Source organism: Cervus elaphus, chromosome 9 (assembly GCF_910594005.1).
Source record: "Cervus elaphus chromosome 9, mCerEla1.1, whole genome shotgun sequence".
Lineage (NCBI taxonomy): Eukaryota > Metazoa > Chordata > Mammalia > Artiodactyla > Cervidae > Cervus > Cervus elaphus.
The window spans coordinates 16,034,673-16,048,223 of NC_057823.1; the positions used below are offsets into that span (position 1 = coordinate 16,034,673).

The window sequence follows — 13,551 nt, forward strand, 5'->3', positions numbered from 1 at the left end:
AAAGAAAGTAGAAAAAATATGTGAGAACAGTAAGTTTACAAATTATGAATAAAAGCACATCATGGAACCCAATGATATTAGTTACTTTTATTGAGTCCTTTACTACATGTCAGAAGTCATCCAAGGTGTTTTTAATGCTTATGGGGGTGGAATTCAAAGGAAGAATTACACTGCATATAGTCAGTCTTAGGCTCTCAAAATAAGCATTTTCCCCACCTTGAGAATGAACTTCAGATGGGACATTTGATCTTATTCATGGTGAAGAGAATGAAGGGTGTATATTGCAGATGATTCAATGAATCGTTGAATATTAAGACATATAGGATTGAGTCAGTTTTCTGTTTCTGGTAAACATTTTGTGATAATGATGCCTGCACGTGTTGCAGCCGTCTTGGCTCACAAGGGAAACAACCGCTCCCAAGTTAAAGACACCGCCTGGAGGAGTAAATGACTTTTCTCTACCTCCCCCAGTTCTGAAGCCATTGTAATGTAAGAGAACACTGTTTTGGCACATTCGAATCAGGGTTACTTTATCTCAGTAAAGATGAAAGCTTCCTCACTGATCAAAATTGAATGTCTCGTAATCATCCCAAACCACTGAGACAGCAACAATATAGCAATTACAGAGGTCAGAAGACTGAGCTGTGGTGGACGTTGATGTTGCCATGCACAGAGGCAGTTTATCTGTGGTGGGTATCAGGAATGACTGAGTTGGAATTTGCAAGAACAGCTCTCCACATGTTTCACAGGAGGCTTGACCGTGGGATGCAATTCTGTTGTTGCTCAGCCACTAAGTTGTGTCTGACTCTTTGGGACCCTATGAACTGCAGCACACCAGGCTCTTCTGGCCTTTACTGTCTCCTGAAGTTTGCTCAAATTTGTGTCCATTAGGTGAGTGATCCTATCTAACCATTTCATCCTCTGCTGACCCCTTCTCCTTTTGCCTTTAATCTTTCCCAGCATCCCAACTCCAATGAGTCAGCTCTTCCCATCTGGTAGCCAAAGCATTGGAGCTTCAGCTTCAGCGTCAGTCCTTACAATCAATATTCAGGGTTGATTTCCTTGAGGATTGACTGCTTTGATCTCCTTGCAGCCCAAGGAACACTCAAGAGTCTTCTCCAGCACCACAGTTTGAAAGCATCAATTCTTCGGTGTTCAGCCTTCTTTATGGTTCAAGTCTCATATCTGTACATGACTATTGGAAAAACAATTTGTTATTGTTCAGTCATTAAATCTTGTCTGACTCTTTGAGACACCATGGACTGCAGCAAGCCAGGCTTCCCTGTCCTTCATATCTCCTGGAGTTTGCTTAAACTCATGTCCACTGAATTGATGAAAAAGCATAGCTTTGACTATATAGATCTTTCTCAGAACCAACAAAGAGATCAGGCAAAATCAGGCTCTTAAGTCCACAAATTTATTAGACCCTCTCCCTGACATATCCAAATTTTCCACATTTCTTCTTCTGATGTTCCAACAATATCAGTATATCTACTGCCTCCATTAGCTTCTTAAGGAATGCATGGAGGAAACCAAGATTAGAGAATGGGACTCTTTATTGAAACATCACTGAGCCAAGCAAACAGCAAGATGGGTTTCAACCTCAAGTTAAAATTCACTTAGCCATTATGTTATCTAGTCATTTTAGAACAAGTTGGTGGTTCAAGAGTCAGGCTTTCTGGTTCACCTGACATTCTGTGACTCTGGTTCATTCTAGAAATGCCAGTACAAAGCAGAAGAGACAGTCACAGAAGAGAAGGAGTCCTAACGACGAGTTTCTTCAAGGCTCCTTTCATGTCCTTGTTCCTCAGGCTGTAAATGAAGGGGTTCATTATTTGAGGAACAACAGTGTACATCATTGAAAGCACAGCAGTGTTTCTGGAAGAGTTAGTAAGAGCAGAACTAATGTACACTCCAAAACCTGTCCCATAGAATAAGGACACAACTGAGAGGTGAGACCCACAGGTGGAAAAAGCCTTATACTTTCCACTTGCTGATGGCATTCTCAAGACAGAGGACACTATCTGAATATAAGAGAAAATGATTCCACACACAGGAATACCCCCAAAAAGGCCAGTTGCCAAATAAATCAGGATATTGTTAATCAGGGTATCAGAACATGCAAGCTTGATGACCTGAACAACTTCACAGAAGAAGAGGGGGATTTCCAGGTCTGTGCAAAAGGTCAGCTGCAACACCATCAGACTGTGGATCAGGGCATCCACAATGCTAATAAACAAGCAGAATAGAATCAGTCGGCCACAGAGGGAGAAGTTCATGATGGTCATGTACCTCAGTGGGTGACGAATGGCCACATACCGGTCATAGGCCATTACTGCAAGAAGACTATTTTCCAAACCAACAAAGATGAGGATGAAGCAGAGCTGGGTGAGGCAGCCTGTATAAGTGATGCTCTGACTCTGTGTTTGGATGTCCACTAGCATCTTTGGGATCGTGGTTGTGCTTAAACAAATGTCAGTAAAGGACAAGTTGTAGAGAAAGAAGTACATGGGGGTGTGGAGGTGGGAGTCAGAGATGACAGCCAGGATGATGAGCAGGTTTCCCAGAATGGTGACTAGGTATATGAACAGGAACAGAATGAAGTGGAGTGGCTGCAGTTCCGGATCTTCTGTCACTTCCATAAGAAGGAATTCTAAAATTCCCGTTTTGTTTCTGGGTCCCATGTTGTGGGAAAATCTGGTGGGAAGGATGGAAACTGACAACACATCAAATGTGGGTTTTCTGCACTAGCAGGAGAATCACAAAAGGCAAACACTCTCTTGGGATGAGATGGAGACAGAGAAGAATAAGAAACATTCCTTCTGTACACATATTATTCTGTTAATTTTTAAAAAACTGAACCTGATACAGCAGATATCATCCATTGTTAATTCCCATAGGGAATTAAGGGGTAGTCAGTTTTTTATAATACACTAACTATACTATTTAGATTATTTGAGACACTTGGTAATTTTCTAGAGAGAGATTAGGGAGGCAGCTGAATATTCTGTCTGGATCCCCAGAGACCTCAGAGCCAGGAAACTGAAAGAATACATAGGTATGTCAATAACCTTGATCTCCTTTGGACAGCAAGGAGATCAAACCAGTCAATCCTAAAGGGAATCAAGCATGAATATCCATTGGAAGGACTGATGCTGAAGCTGAAGCTCCAACATTTTAGCCACCTGATGAGAAGAGCTGACTCCTTGGAAAAGACTCTGATGCTGGGAAAGATTGAGGATGGGAGGAGAAGGGGGCGACAGAGGATAAGTTGGTTGGATGCTATCACTGACTCAATGGACATGAATTTGAGCAAACTCCAGGAGACATTCAAGGAAAGGGAAGCCTAGCATCCTGCAGCCCATAGTGTAGCAAAGAGTTGGACACGACTTAGCGACCCAACAACAATAACAAATATCAAGAAATGAATGAGAAGATAAGATGAACTTTACCAAACTTCCTGTCTACCCACCCCATACCACCACAAGATTGCAAGTGAATGTTGGAAAAATTTTAATAGTTATCCTGTTTTAAGAAATGCAGATGTGAAATATAGTGTGTGTACATATTGATTCCAAACTCCCTAACGGTCCCTTCCTCTCATTCTTCCTGCCCTAGCAACCATAAGTTTGTTCTCTAAGTCTGTGAATCTGTTTCTGTTTTGTAAATAATCATGAGGTCCTACTGTGTACCACAGGGAACTCTGCTCAGTGTTATGGGACGGGAGTTGTGGGAAGGATGGATATATGTATGTATATGGCTGAGTCCCTTTGCGGTCCACCTTAAACGGTGACAACATCGTGTGTATGTGTGTGTGGCCATGCTGAGTCGTGTCCAACTCTCTTGTGACCCCACGGACTCTAGCCCGCCAGGCTCCTCTCTCCATGGAATTTTCCAGGCAAGAGTACTGGAGTGGGTTGCCATTTCCTTCTCCAGGGCATCTTCCTGACCCAGAGATGGAAACCATGTCTCTTGCATCTGCTGCCTTGCAGGTGGATTCTTTACCACTGTGCCACCTGGGACGCCCATTAACTGGTTCTACTCCAGTGTAAAGTAAAAAGTTCAAAAAACGGAGATGCAGATTTCAACTCAGGAGGAAATGGTTTCGGTTCTAGTAAGAGTGAATACAGCATTAGCCAATGAGGGGCATTTAAGTGCTGGTGCAAAGTACAAGGAAATGTGAGAAGAAGATGAGAGACAGGCAGGAGGCCTGGAGTAGCTTATTTCTAATCATCTGGTGTATATTCTTTCCTCGTAGCTTCCTCTGGATAACTATAGCGAGACACCTGTCCTCATTTCCAAATCTTACTGAGGGACGTTAGGTTACCTGAGTGGCATCCCAGTGGAATGATGGTTGACATTTCTGCTGAGGGTTCCATACAGATCTGTATTCAGGAGGGGCAGAGGAACTGAGAGTCACAGGCTCCAAGGCAAGAAGGGTCATGTATGGTAGGAGGCTCAGGTGTGTTACTGTTTTTCAGGGAAAGGACTGCTGAATGGGACGGTCGCAGGCAGATCACAATCTCTGTCCTCCCTAGAGGTTCAATTTCCAAAGCTCCTCATTAGTCAAGCAATTTTATTATCACTATGATCCCAGGACTGTGCCAATCCTTAAAGACCTAGGATATAATTCGATATGGTTAGTATATGATACTAACCTATACTATATTTAATCCTACAATAAGCTATAATATTGCGTTTTATATATTGCAATTACTTATAAAATATATGCTATGTATTACACAAATAGCATTTTAATAACATTCCTGTTAATGTAAAAAAACCCACAAAAATTTCAGGGTTTCATGTTTCCTGAATCTTAATCTGACCATGTATTTTTCACACAAATTTTATTCATTGCTATATATTCTCTATGACAATACCATCTCTGATCAATTAGTATATCACAGCCATCTCTTCTCATTTATCAAAAGAGCTTCAATATGTATTAATGTTTTTCTTCACTTTCTGTCTCTGTGTGTACCCAGTCATGTTCAACTCTTTGTGACCCCATGGATTGTAGCCTTCCAGGCTCCTCTGTCCATGGGACTAAGACAAGAATCCTGGAGTGGGCTGTCATTTCCTCCTCCAGGGGATCTTCCTGACCCAGAGGTGGAACATGGGTCTCCTGCATTGCAGGCAGGTTCTTTACTACTGCGCCACCTGGGAAGCCCATTAATCGGCTCTACTCCAGTATGAAATAAAAATTCAAAAAAGTGAGATGCAGATTTCATCATCTGAGCCATAGAGGAAGCTCTTTAGCTGAATGGTTTGCTACAATAATTAAGACCTATAAAATTGGTACAGGAGTAAATATGACTTGCTGATCATAATGTAGAGCCCAGCCTAAGACCACACAGAAATGGACAGTTTATTCAGGGATAGAAAAATGAATTTGGATCTCTGCCTCACATCAAGGCAAAACTGAATTCCAGGAAGGGTTTGTTTCAAATGTAAAAGCCAAAATGACGAATCCTTCAGATTGAAGTAACCCTGGGATTTATAAATAACATCTGGGGATCACAAACCATTATGGAAGGTATTGACAAATGCACTGAATTACAATTAAATACTTGTGTTCATGCCCTGTCCCCCCAAAAAACCCCCCAAAAAGATATCCAAAAGAAAAAAACACATGTGAAAGAAATTGCAGTGCATTCAGGTAAAAATAATAACCCGGTGATACAATGTCACATGAATCAATTAGAAAAAGCTAAGGAACTCAGGAGAAATGCCACAAACAAAAATTTAACAGATAAGAAAGAAATACATGAAGATAATATCAACCATTTAATAATAAGACACACATGAATGAATGAAATCACTTTCATACCCATTTGACTGTCAGTATTCTTGAAAACATTGGTGATGAAATAGATCACTAGTAGTTTCCAGTGTATGCATATTTGTTCAAAGGAAAACTTATTGGAACTACCCAAAGGAGACTTGATATCTCTAATACCCAATATTTCCATCCCAATTACAAAACACTCTCATTAATACCAGACACATATAAGACACTATTCAAAATGATTTATCTATAACACCAGAAAACTAGTTACAAAGAAATGGAATTTCCATCAGTCTCAAAAAGAACATATATTTTGAAAAGATACAGCATACATGTACAAGTCCAGAGTATTGGAAATGAGTTCATTTTTGTTGCATAAATAATATTTATTTTATTATGTGACACATCAGAAAAGCAAGTTGATAAATACAACATGAAAGAAAACAAAACTAACCTAATTGCTGAAGGAAGTGGCAAAAATATGTGAGACCAGTAAGTTTACAAATTAGAATATAAGCACATTATGGAACACAACAATACTAGTTAATTTTCCAAGGTGATTTGTAATTTTACTTTAGGGAGTACAAACCATTATGGAAAGTACTGACAAATGCACTGCATTAAAATTAAGCATTTGTGTTCATACCCTGACCCCATAAAAAAAAAAAACTGCAAAAGATATTCAAAAGAAAATTACACATGTGAAAAGAAATATGCAGTGCATACAAATCTCCACATGTCTCACAGGAGGATTGAGCCTGGGATGCAGTTCTGTTGTTGTTCAGTCACTAAGTCGGGTCTGACCCTTTGTGATCCCATGAATGGCAGCTCCCACTCCGGGCTCCTCTGTCCTTTACTGTCTCCTGAAGTTTGCTCAAATTTGTGTTCATTGACTCAATGACACCATCTAACCATTTCATCCTCTGCCGACTCCTTCTCCATTCTCCTTCAATATTTCCCAACATCCTAACTCCAGTAAGTCAGTTCTTCCCATCAGGTGGCCAAAGTATTGGAGCTTCAGCTTCAGTATCAGTCCTTCCCATGAATACTCAGGGTTGATTTCCTTTAGGATTGATTGGTTGGATCTCCTTGCAATTCAAGAGATTCTCAAGAGTCTTCTCCAACACCCGAGTTCGGAAGCATCAATTCTTTGGCATTCAGCCTTCCTTATGGTCCAATTCTCACATCTATATATGACTACTGGAAAACCATAGTTTTCACTATATGGACCTCTGTTGGCCCCAACCATAAGATCAGGCAAAATCAAGGCTCCTAAGTCCACAAATTTATTAGACCCTCTCCCTGACATATCCAAATTTTCCACATTTCTTCTTTTGATGTTCCAACAACATCAGTATATCTCCTGCCTCCATTAGCTTCTTAAGGAATGCATGGAGGAAACCAAGATTATGGAATGGGACTCTTTATTGAAACATGACTGAGCCAAGCAAACAGCAAGATGGGTTTCAACCTCAAATTAAAATTCACTTAGCCACTGTGTTCTCTAGTCATTTTAGAATAAGTTGGTGGTTCAAGAGTCAGGCTTTCTGGTTCACCTGACATTCTGTGACTCTGGTTCATTCTAGAAATGCCAGTACAAAGCAGAAGAGACAATCACAGAAGAGAAGGAGTTCTAACAATGAGTTTCCTCAAGGCTCCTTTCATGTCCTTGTTCCTCAGGCTGTAAATGAAGGGGTTCATCATCTGAGGAACAACAGTGTACATCATTGAAAGCACAGCAGTGTTTCTGGAAGAGTTAGTAAGAGCAGAACTAATGTACACCCCAAAACCTGTCCCATAGAATAAGGACACAACTGAGAGGTGAGACCCACAGGTGGAAAAAGCTTTATACTTTCCACTTGCTGATGGCATTCTCAAGACAGAGGACACTATCTGAATATAAGAGAAAAGGATTCCACACACAGGAATACCCCCAAATATGCTAGTTGCCAGATATATCAGGATGTTATTGATGAGGGTATCAGAACATGCAAGCTTGATGACCTGAACAACTTCACAGAAGAAGAGAGGGATTTCCAGGTCTGTGCAGAAGGACAGCTGTAACAGCATCAGAGTGTGGAGTAGGGCGTCCATAATAATAATAAACAGAGGGAGAAATATCACCAGCCCACAGAGGTGGGGGTTCATGATGACAGTATACCTCAGTGGGTGACAAATGGCCACATAGCGGTCATAGGCCATCACTGCAAGGAGAGAACTTTCCAAACTAGCAAACACCAGGACAAAGCAGATCTGCGTGAGGCAGCCTGTGTAAGTGATGCTCTGACTCTGTGTTTGGATGTTTACTAGCATCTTTGGGATTGTGGTAGTGCTTAAACAGATGTCGTTAACAGACAGGTTGGAGAGAAAGAAGTACATGGGAGTGTGGAGGTGGGAGTCAGAGCTGACGGCTAGGATGATGAGCAGATTTCCCAGGACTGTGACCAGGTACATGGACAGGAAGAGGCTGAAAAGGAAGGACCGCAGCTCTGGATCCTCTGTCACTTCCATGAGAAGAAAATCTGAAGCATGTGTTTTATTCCTCTGTTCCATACTGTGGATAAATCTGATGGGAAAGGTGGAATGACAAGACAATCAAACGTGTGTTTCCTAGACTAGAAGGAAGAGCGTCATCGGAAGCAAAAACCATCTAAAGAATAAGGGAAGCAGATTGAAAGAGGGCAATTAAAAAGATGTGCCTGGGATTTCTCTGGCAGTCCAGTGGTTGAGACTCTGCCCTTCCAATGCAGGGGGCGTGGGTTCCAGCCCTGTTAAGGGAGCTAAGATTCCCATGGTGTGTGGTGTGGAAAAAAAAATGGGTCTTGTGTATGTGAATTATTCTGTTTCTTTAAAAACTTTTTTTTCAGTTAAAAAAACCTTAAGCTGATATAGCAGCATCAACAAATGTTAATTCTGGAAAGGGTTAACACGTGTCATTAAAAAATTACACTGTGTACATTGTTTTAGCTATTTAAAACCTGGTCATTTTATAAAAAGAAACAGGGAGAGGCTGCTTGAACATTTTATCTGGATCCCCTGAGACCTCAGAGGCAGGCAATTGAGGTAATACACAGATATGTCAAGAACCAGTAACAGGATGATAAGGTGAACTTCACCAATTTTCTTACCACAAGATTGCAAGTGAATGTTAGAGAATTATAACAGTCAACCTGTTTTAAAAGAGACAGATTTCTACTCAGAAAGAGATGCTCTGGGTCATAGTAGAGTGAGTACAATATGAGTGAATGAGAGATGCTTTAGCGTTGGTGCCAAGTACAAAGAAACATGTGAAGAAGACGGCAGACAGGCAGGAGGACTGTGGGTGGCTTAGTTCTAAACCATCTGATGCAGGTACTCCCCTCACAGCTTCCCTTGGATGAGCCTATTGCATAATACCTGCCTTCATGTCCAAACATTGACTGAGAGACGTTAGGTTAGCTGGCTGGCATCACAGTGGAATGATGCTTGATGTCTTCTTTGACTTGCCACATAGGAGATGTGTCCTCAGGAATGGCAGAAGGATTGACTGAGACCAGAGCTCCTGGGCAAGAAGGACCACGGATGGGAGACGGCTTACGCGTGCTATAACTTCTCACGGAAAGGATTGTTGAATGAGGTGGTCACAGGCAGAATACTGTCTCTGTATCCCTAGAGGTTCAATTTCCAAAGCTCCTCATTAGCCAAACAATTTGCTTGTCACTGTGATCCCAGGGCAGTGCAAATCTGTAAAGACCAAGACGAGAAAGGAGGAGTCAGAGTAGCTGCTTTCCTGATCCTGTGAGACCAGTTGAATACCTTGTAGTTTTTTTCCATCTGGGTCTGCTCACCTCTTTTTCTAATTCTTTAAATATGGGCACATCATCTTTCTCTAATTGGATTCCAGTCTTCATTTTTGCAATATGAGCAAAGGAATTTCTACCTAATTAGAACTCATATGAATTAAAAAGAAAAAGAAGGACTTGCCTGGTGGTCCAGTGGCTAAGACTCTGAGCTCCCAATGCAGGGGGCCTGTGTTCTATCCCTGGTCAGGGAAATGGATCCCACATGCTGCAACTAAAGATCCCAAATGCCACGACTAAGAACCAGTGCAGCCAAATAAATAAATAAAATTTTAAAAAATAATAAAAAACAAAAAGATAACTCATTTGAGATACCACCAACATATATTTAAAAGAAAGAGAAATTAATATGTTGAAAAAAACCTCAACCAAATAATAAAAAGACATATGTCAATTAATAAAATGATTTTTACATTAGGTTTACTTGAAAGTGTATCAGTTATGATACAGATCACCAAGACTTTCATCAGAAAGTGTGTATACTTGTTTCAGACACTTTGAAGAACTCTTTGGTACAATCCAAAGGAACATCCATACCCACTTACACTCAGTAATTGCATTGCAAGCATTTATGCATGCAAGCATAAAACTTGTCTCATTTCCACCAATAAATATATACAAGAATACTCAGGTTTATTTTTAATAGTGAAAAAAAATTACAAACAAAATTTTCATCAGTATTGGGCAGGATGCTTACTTTGAAAAGACACCTCACATGATGTGAAAATACAAAGGATTAGAAATAAATTCATTACTGATATGCCCAACAGCTTGATTAAATCTCAAAGTGCCATAATGAGAGAAGCAATCAAGATTAAAAAAACTCATACATTATATCAAACTTTAAATAAGTTTGAAAAGAAGTCAATTTATAAATTGGGCAGGAACATATATTGAGGAGATAATACAATGACATTCAGTTCTATTGCCAGTTTCCTAGGACAAATATGAGAAAATATTGGCGATTTCATAGGATTCAACCCCAAAGAAGAATTTCAAAGAAAGTTAGTACAGGTTAAGGGTAGTATTCATACTGAAAGAGGAGAGGGTATTGTGACTGTGAAACACTTCAGGTGGATTCTGTGGTAATGACATTGCTCTATTTTTAACCCTTACATATAGGTTCATATCATGTTCTTATCTATTCTTTTAAAACTACAGATATATCTTATGCACTACTTAACATATACTATATTTAAGAAGTTGGGGAAAAGCCTGCTATCTTCATAATTCTAGACACATTCTTCCATGTTGTTTAATATTGAAGTCAAGCATCTCAGATTTCGGAGGTCATCAGAATCTCATAATGCTTAATTTTTTTCCATTTATTTTTGTTAGTTGGAGGCTAATTACTTTACAATATTGTAGTGGTTTATTAAAAATGTTCATTCAATGTAAAAGTTTTTAAAATTCTTTCAATTTAAAAAAAATTATTTATTTTATTTGGAGGTTAATTACTTTACAATATTGTAGTGGTTTTTGCCATACATTGACATGAACCAGCCATGGGTGTACATGTGTTCCCCATCCCGATCCCCCCTCCCACGTCCCTCCCCACCCCATCCCTCAGGGTCATCCCAGTGCACCAGCCCTGAGCACCCTGCCTCATGCATCAAACCTGGACTGGAGATCTATTTCATGTATGATAATACATGTTTCAATGCTATTCTCTCAATTCATCCCACCCTTGCCTTCTCCCACAGAGTCCAAAAGTCTGTTCTATACATCTGTGTCTCTTTTGATGTCTCGCATATAGGGTCATTGTTACCATCTTTCTAAATTACATATATATGTATTAATATACTGTCCTGGTGTTTTTCTTTCTGACTTGATTCACTCTGTATAATAGGCTCCAGTTTCATCCACCTCATTAGAACTGATTCAAATGCATTCTTTTTAATAGCTGAGTAATATTCCATGGTGTATATGTACCACAGCTTCCTTATCCATTCGTCTGCTGATGGGCATCTAGGTTGCTTCCATGTCCTGGCTATTGTAAACAGAGCTGCATTGAACATTGGGGTACATGTGTCTCTTTCAGATCTGGTTTCCTCGGTGTGTATGCCCAGAAGTGGTATTGCTGGGTCATATGGCAGTTCTATTTCCAGTTTTTTAAGGAATCTCCACACTTCTCCATAGCGACTGTACTAGTTTGCATTCCCACCAACAGTGTAAAAGGGTTCCCTTTTCTCCACACCCTCTCCAGCATTTATTGTTTGTAGACCTTTGGATAGCAGCCATCCTGACTGGCGTGTAATGGTACCTCATTGTGGTTTTGATTTGCATTTCTCTGATAATGAGTGATGCTTAGCATCTTTTCATGTGCTTGTTAGCCATCTGTATGTCTTCTTTGGAGAAATGTCTATTTAGTTCTTTGGCCCATTTTTTGATTGGGTCGTTTATTTTTCTGGGATTGAGCTTCAGGAGTTGCTTGTATATTTTTGAGATTAATTCTTTGTCAGTTGCTTCGTTTGCTATTGTTTTCTCCCATTCTGAAGGCTGTCTTTTCACCTTGCTTATAGTTTCCTTCGTTGTGCAAAAGGTTTTAAGTTTAATTAGGTCCCATTTGTTTATTTTTGCTTTTATTTCCATTACTCTGAGAGGTGGGTCATAGAGGATCCTGCTGTGAGAATTCTTTCAATTTTTAAGTAAAAATGGGTCATACTTTTTGAAAAATATCAAATAGAGTTATGGGTGTAAAAATGAATGTAGGTCCTCCACAAGTCTCTGCCAGAGGCTCAAAGTCAGTAGTTCTTGCTGGAGGTCAGAGAAATCTTAGTTAGTACAAAGGTCTCAGATGATCTGTTTCTTTTTATATTAAAAGATGGTAAACAGTCTGCCTGTAATGGGGAGACCCAGGTTCGATCCCTGGGTGGGGAAGATCCTCAGGAGACAGAAATGGCAACCCACTCCAGTATTCTTGCCTGGAAATCCCATGCACAGAGGAGCCTGGCAGGCTACAGTCCATGGGGTGGCAAAGAGTTGGACATGACTGAGCTACTAACATTTTCACACTTTCATTCATTTATTTTTGGCTGTGCTGGGTCTTTGTTGTTGCCCGTGGACTTTCTCTAGTCGCAGTGAGTGGGGGCTACCCTCTAGTTGTGGTGCACTGGCTTCTTATTGCAGCGGCTTCTGTTGTCATGGAGCGTGGGTTCTAGGGCATGGGCTCAGTAAGTGTGGAGCAGCGGCTTAGTTATCTCTTGACATATGGGGTTTTCCTGGGATTGAACCCATGTCCCCTGCATTGGCAGGTGGATCCTTAAGCGTTGGACCACCGGGGAAGTCCCAGGTGAGCTATTTCTGCATCTGTTCTGTGGGGCAAGCTCTGCTTGCATGTCAGCCAGGGAGCTGTTTCCCAGGTGTGGTGCTGAAAGTAAAACAACGCCTCAGCCACCAATGAGGACCAGAACAGAAGGTTCCATAGTCACTCCTTCAGTTCTCCTTTGAGACCTCCATTGTTTCACCTGCATACTCACAGAGATAATTCTAACTTATGGCCCTGCTTTTCTTATGCTCATAGGAAAAGTGATGTCCTTGTCCTTATCAAATTCCCCCTTTTTTCCTCTCTCGTCTTTAATTCAACATCTCCATTTCAAAAGAATACAGTTCTCCCTAGAATAAATTTCCTCATAAAGACTCATTAAAACGCTTTGCACTGGACTTCCCTGGTGGTACAGTGGATAAGAATCCTCCTGCTGGGCTCTGTATCAGCCTAGAAGGGTGGGATGGGGAGGCAGATGAGAGGGAGGGTCAAGAGGGAGGTACATATGTATACCTATGGCTGATTCATGTTGAGGTTTGACAGAAAACAAAAAATTCTGTAAAGCAACTGTCCTTCAATTAAAAATTAATTAATTAAAAAAAGAGTCCTCTTGCCAATGCAGAGGACATGGTTTTGATCTCTAGTCCAGGAAGATT

The 13,551-nt window shown here is 40.6% G+C and overlaps 2 protein-coding genes across 2 annotated transcripts; both read right to left on the reverse strand.

The window, feature by feature from the left end:
• Positions 1-1,745: 1,745 nt before the first annotated feature.
• Positions 1,746-2,684, reverse strand: LOC122699446 (olfactory receptor 7G1-like). Its single transcript, XM_043911386.1, has one exon. It carries the CDS (start codon positions 2,682-2,684, stop codon positions 1,746-1,748), a length of 939 nt encoding a protein of 312 aa, XP_043767321.1.
• A 4,721-nt stretch (positions 2,685-7,405) lies between these two features.
• LOC122699455 (olfactory receptor 7G1-like) lies at positions 7,406-8,356 on the reverse strand. The gene has a single exon (XM_043911396.1). It carries the CDS (start codon positions 8,342-8,344, stop codon positions 7,406-7,408), a length of 939 nt encoding a protein of 312 aa, XP_043767331.1. The 5' UTR covers positions 8,345-8,356.
• Between the last annotated feature and the right edge of the window lie 5,195 nt (positions 8,357-13,551).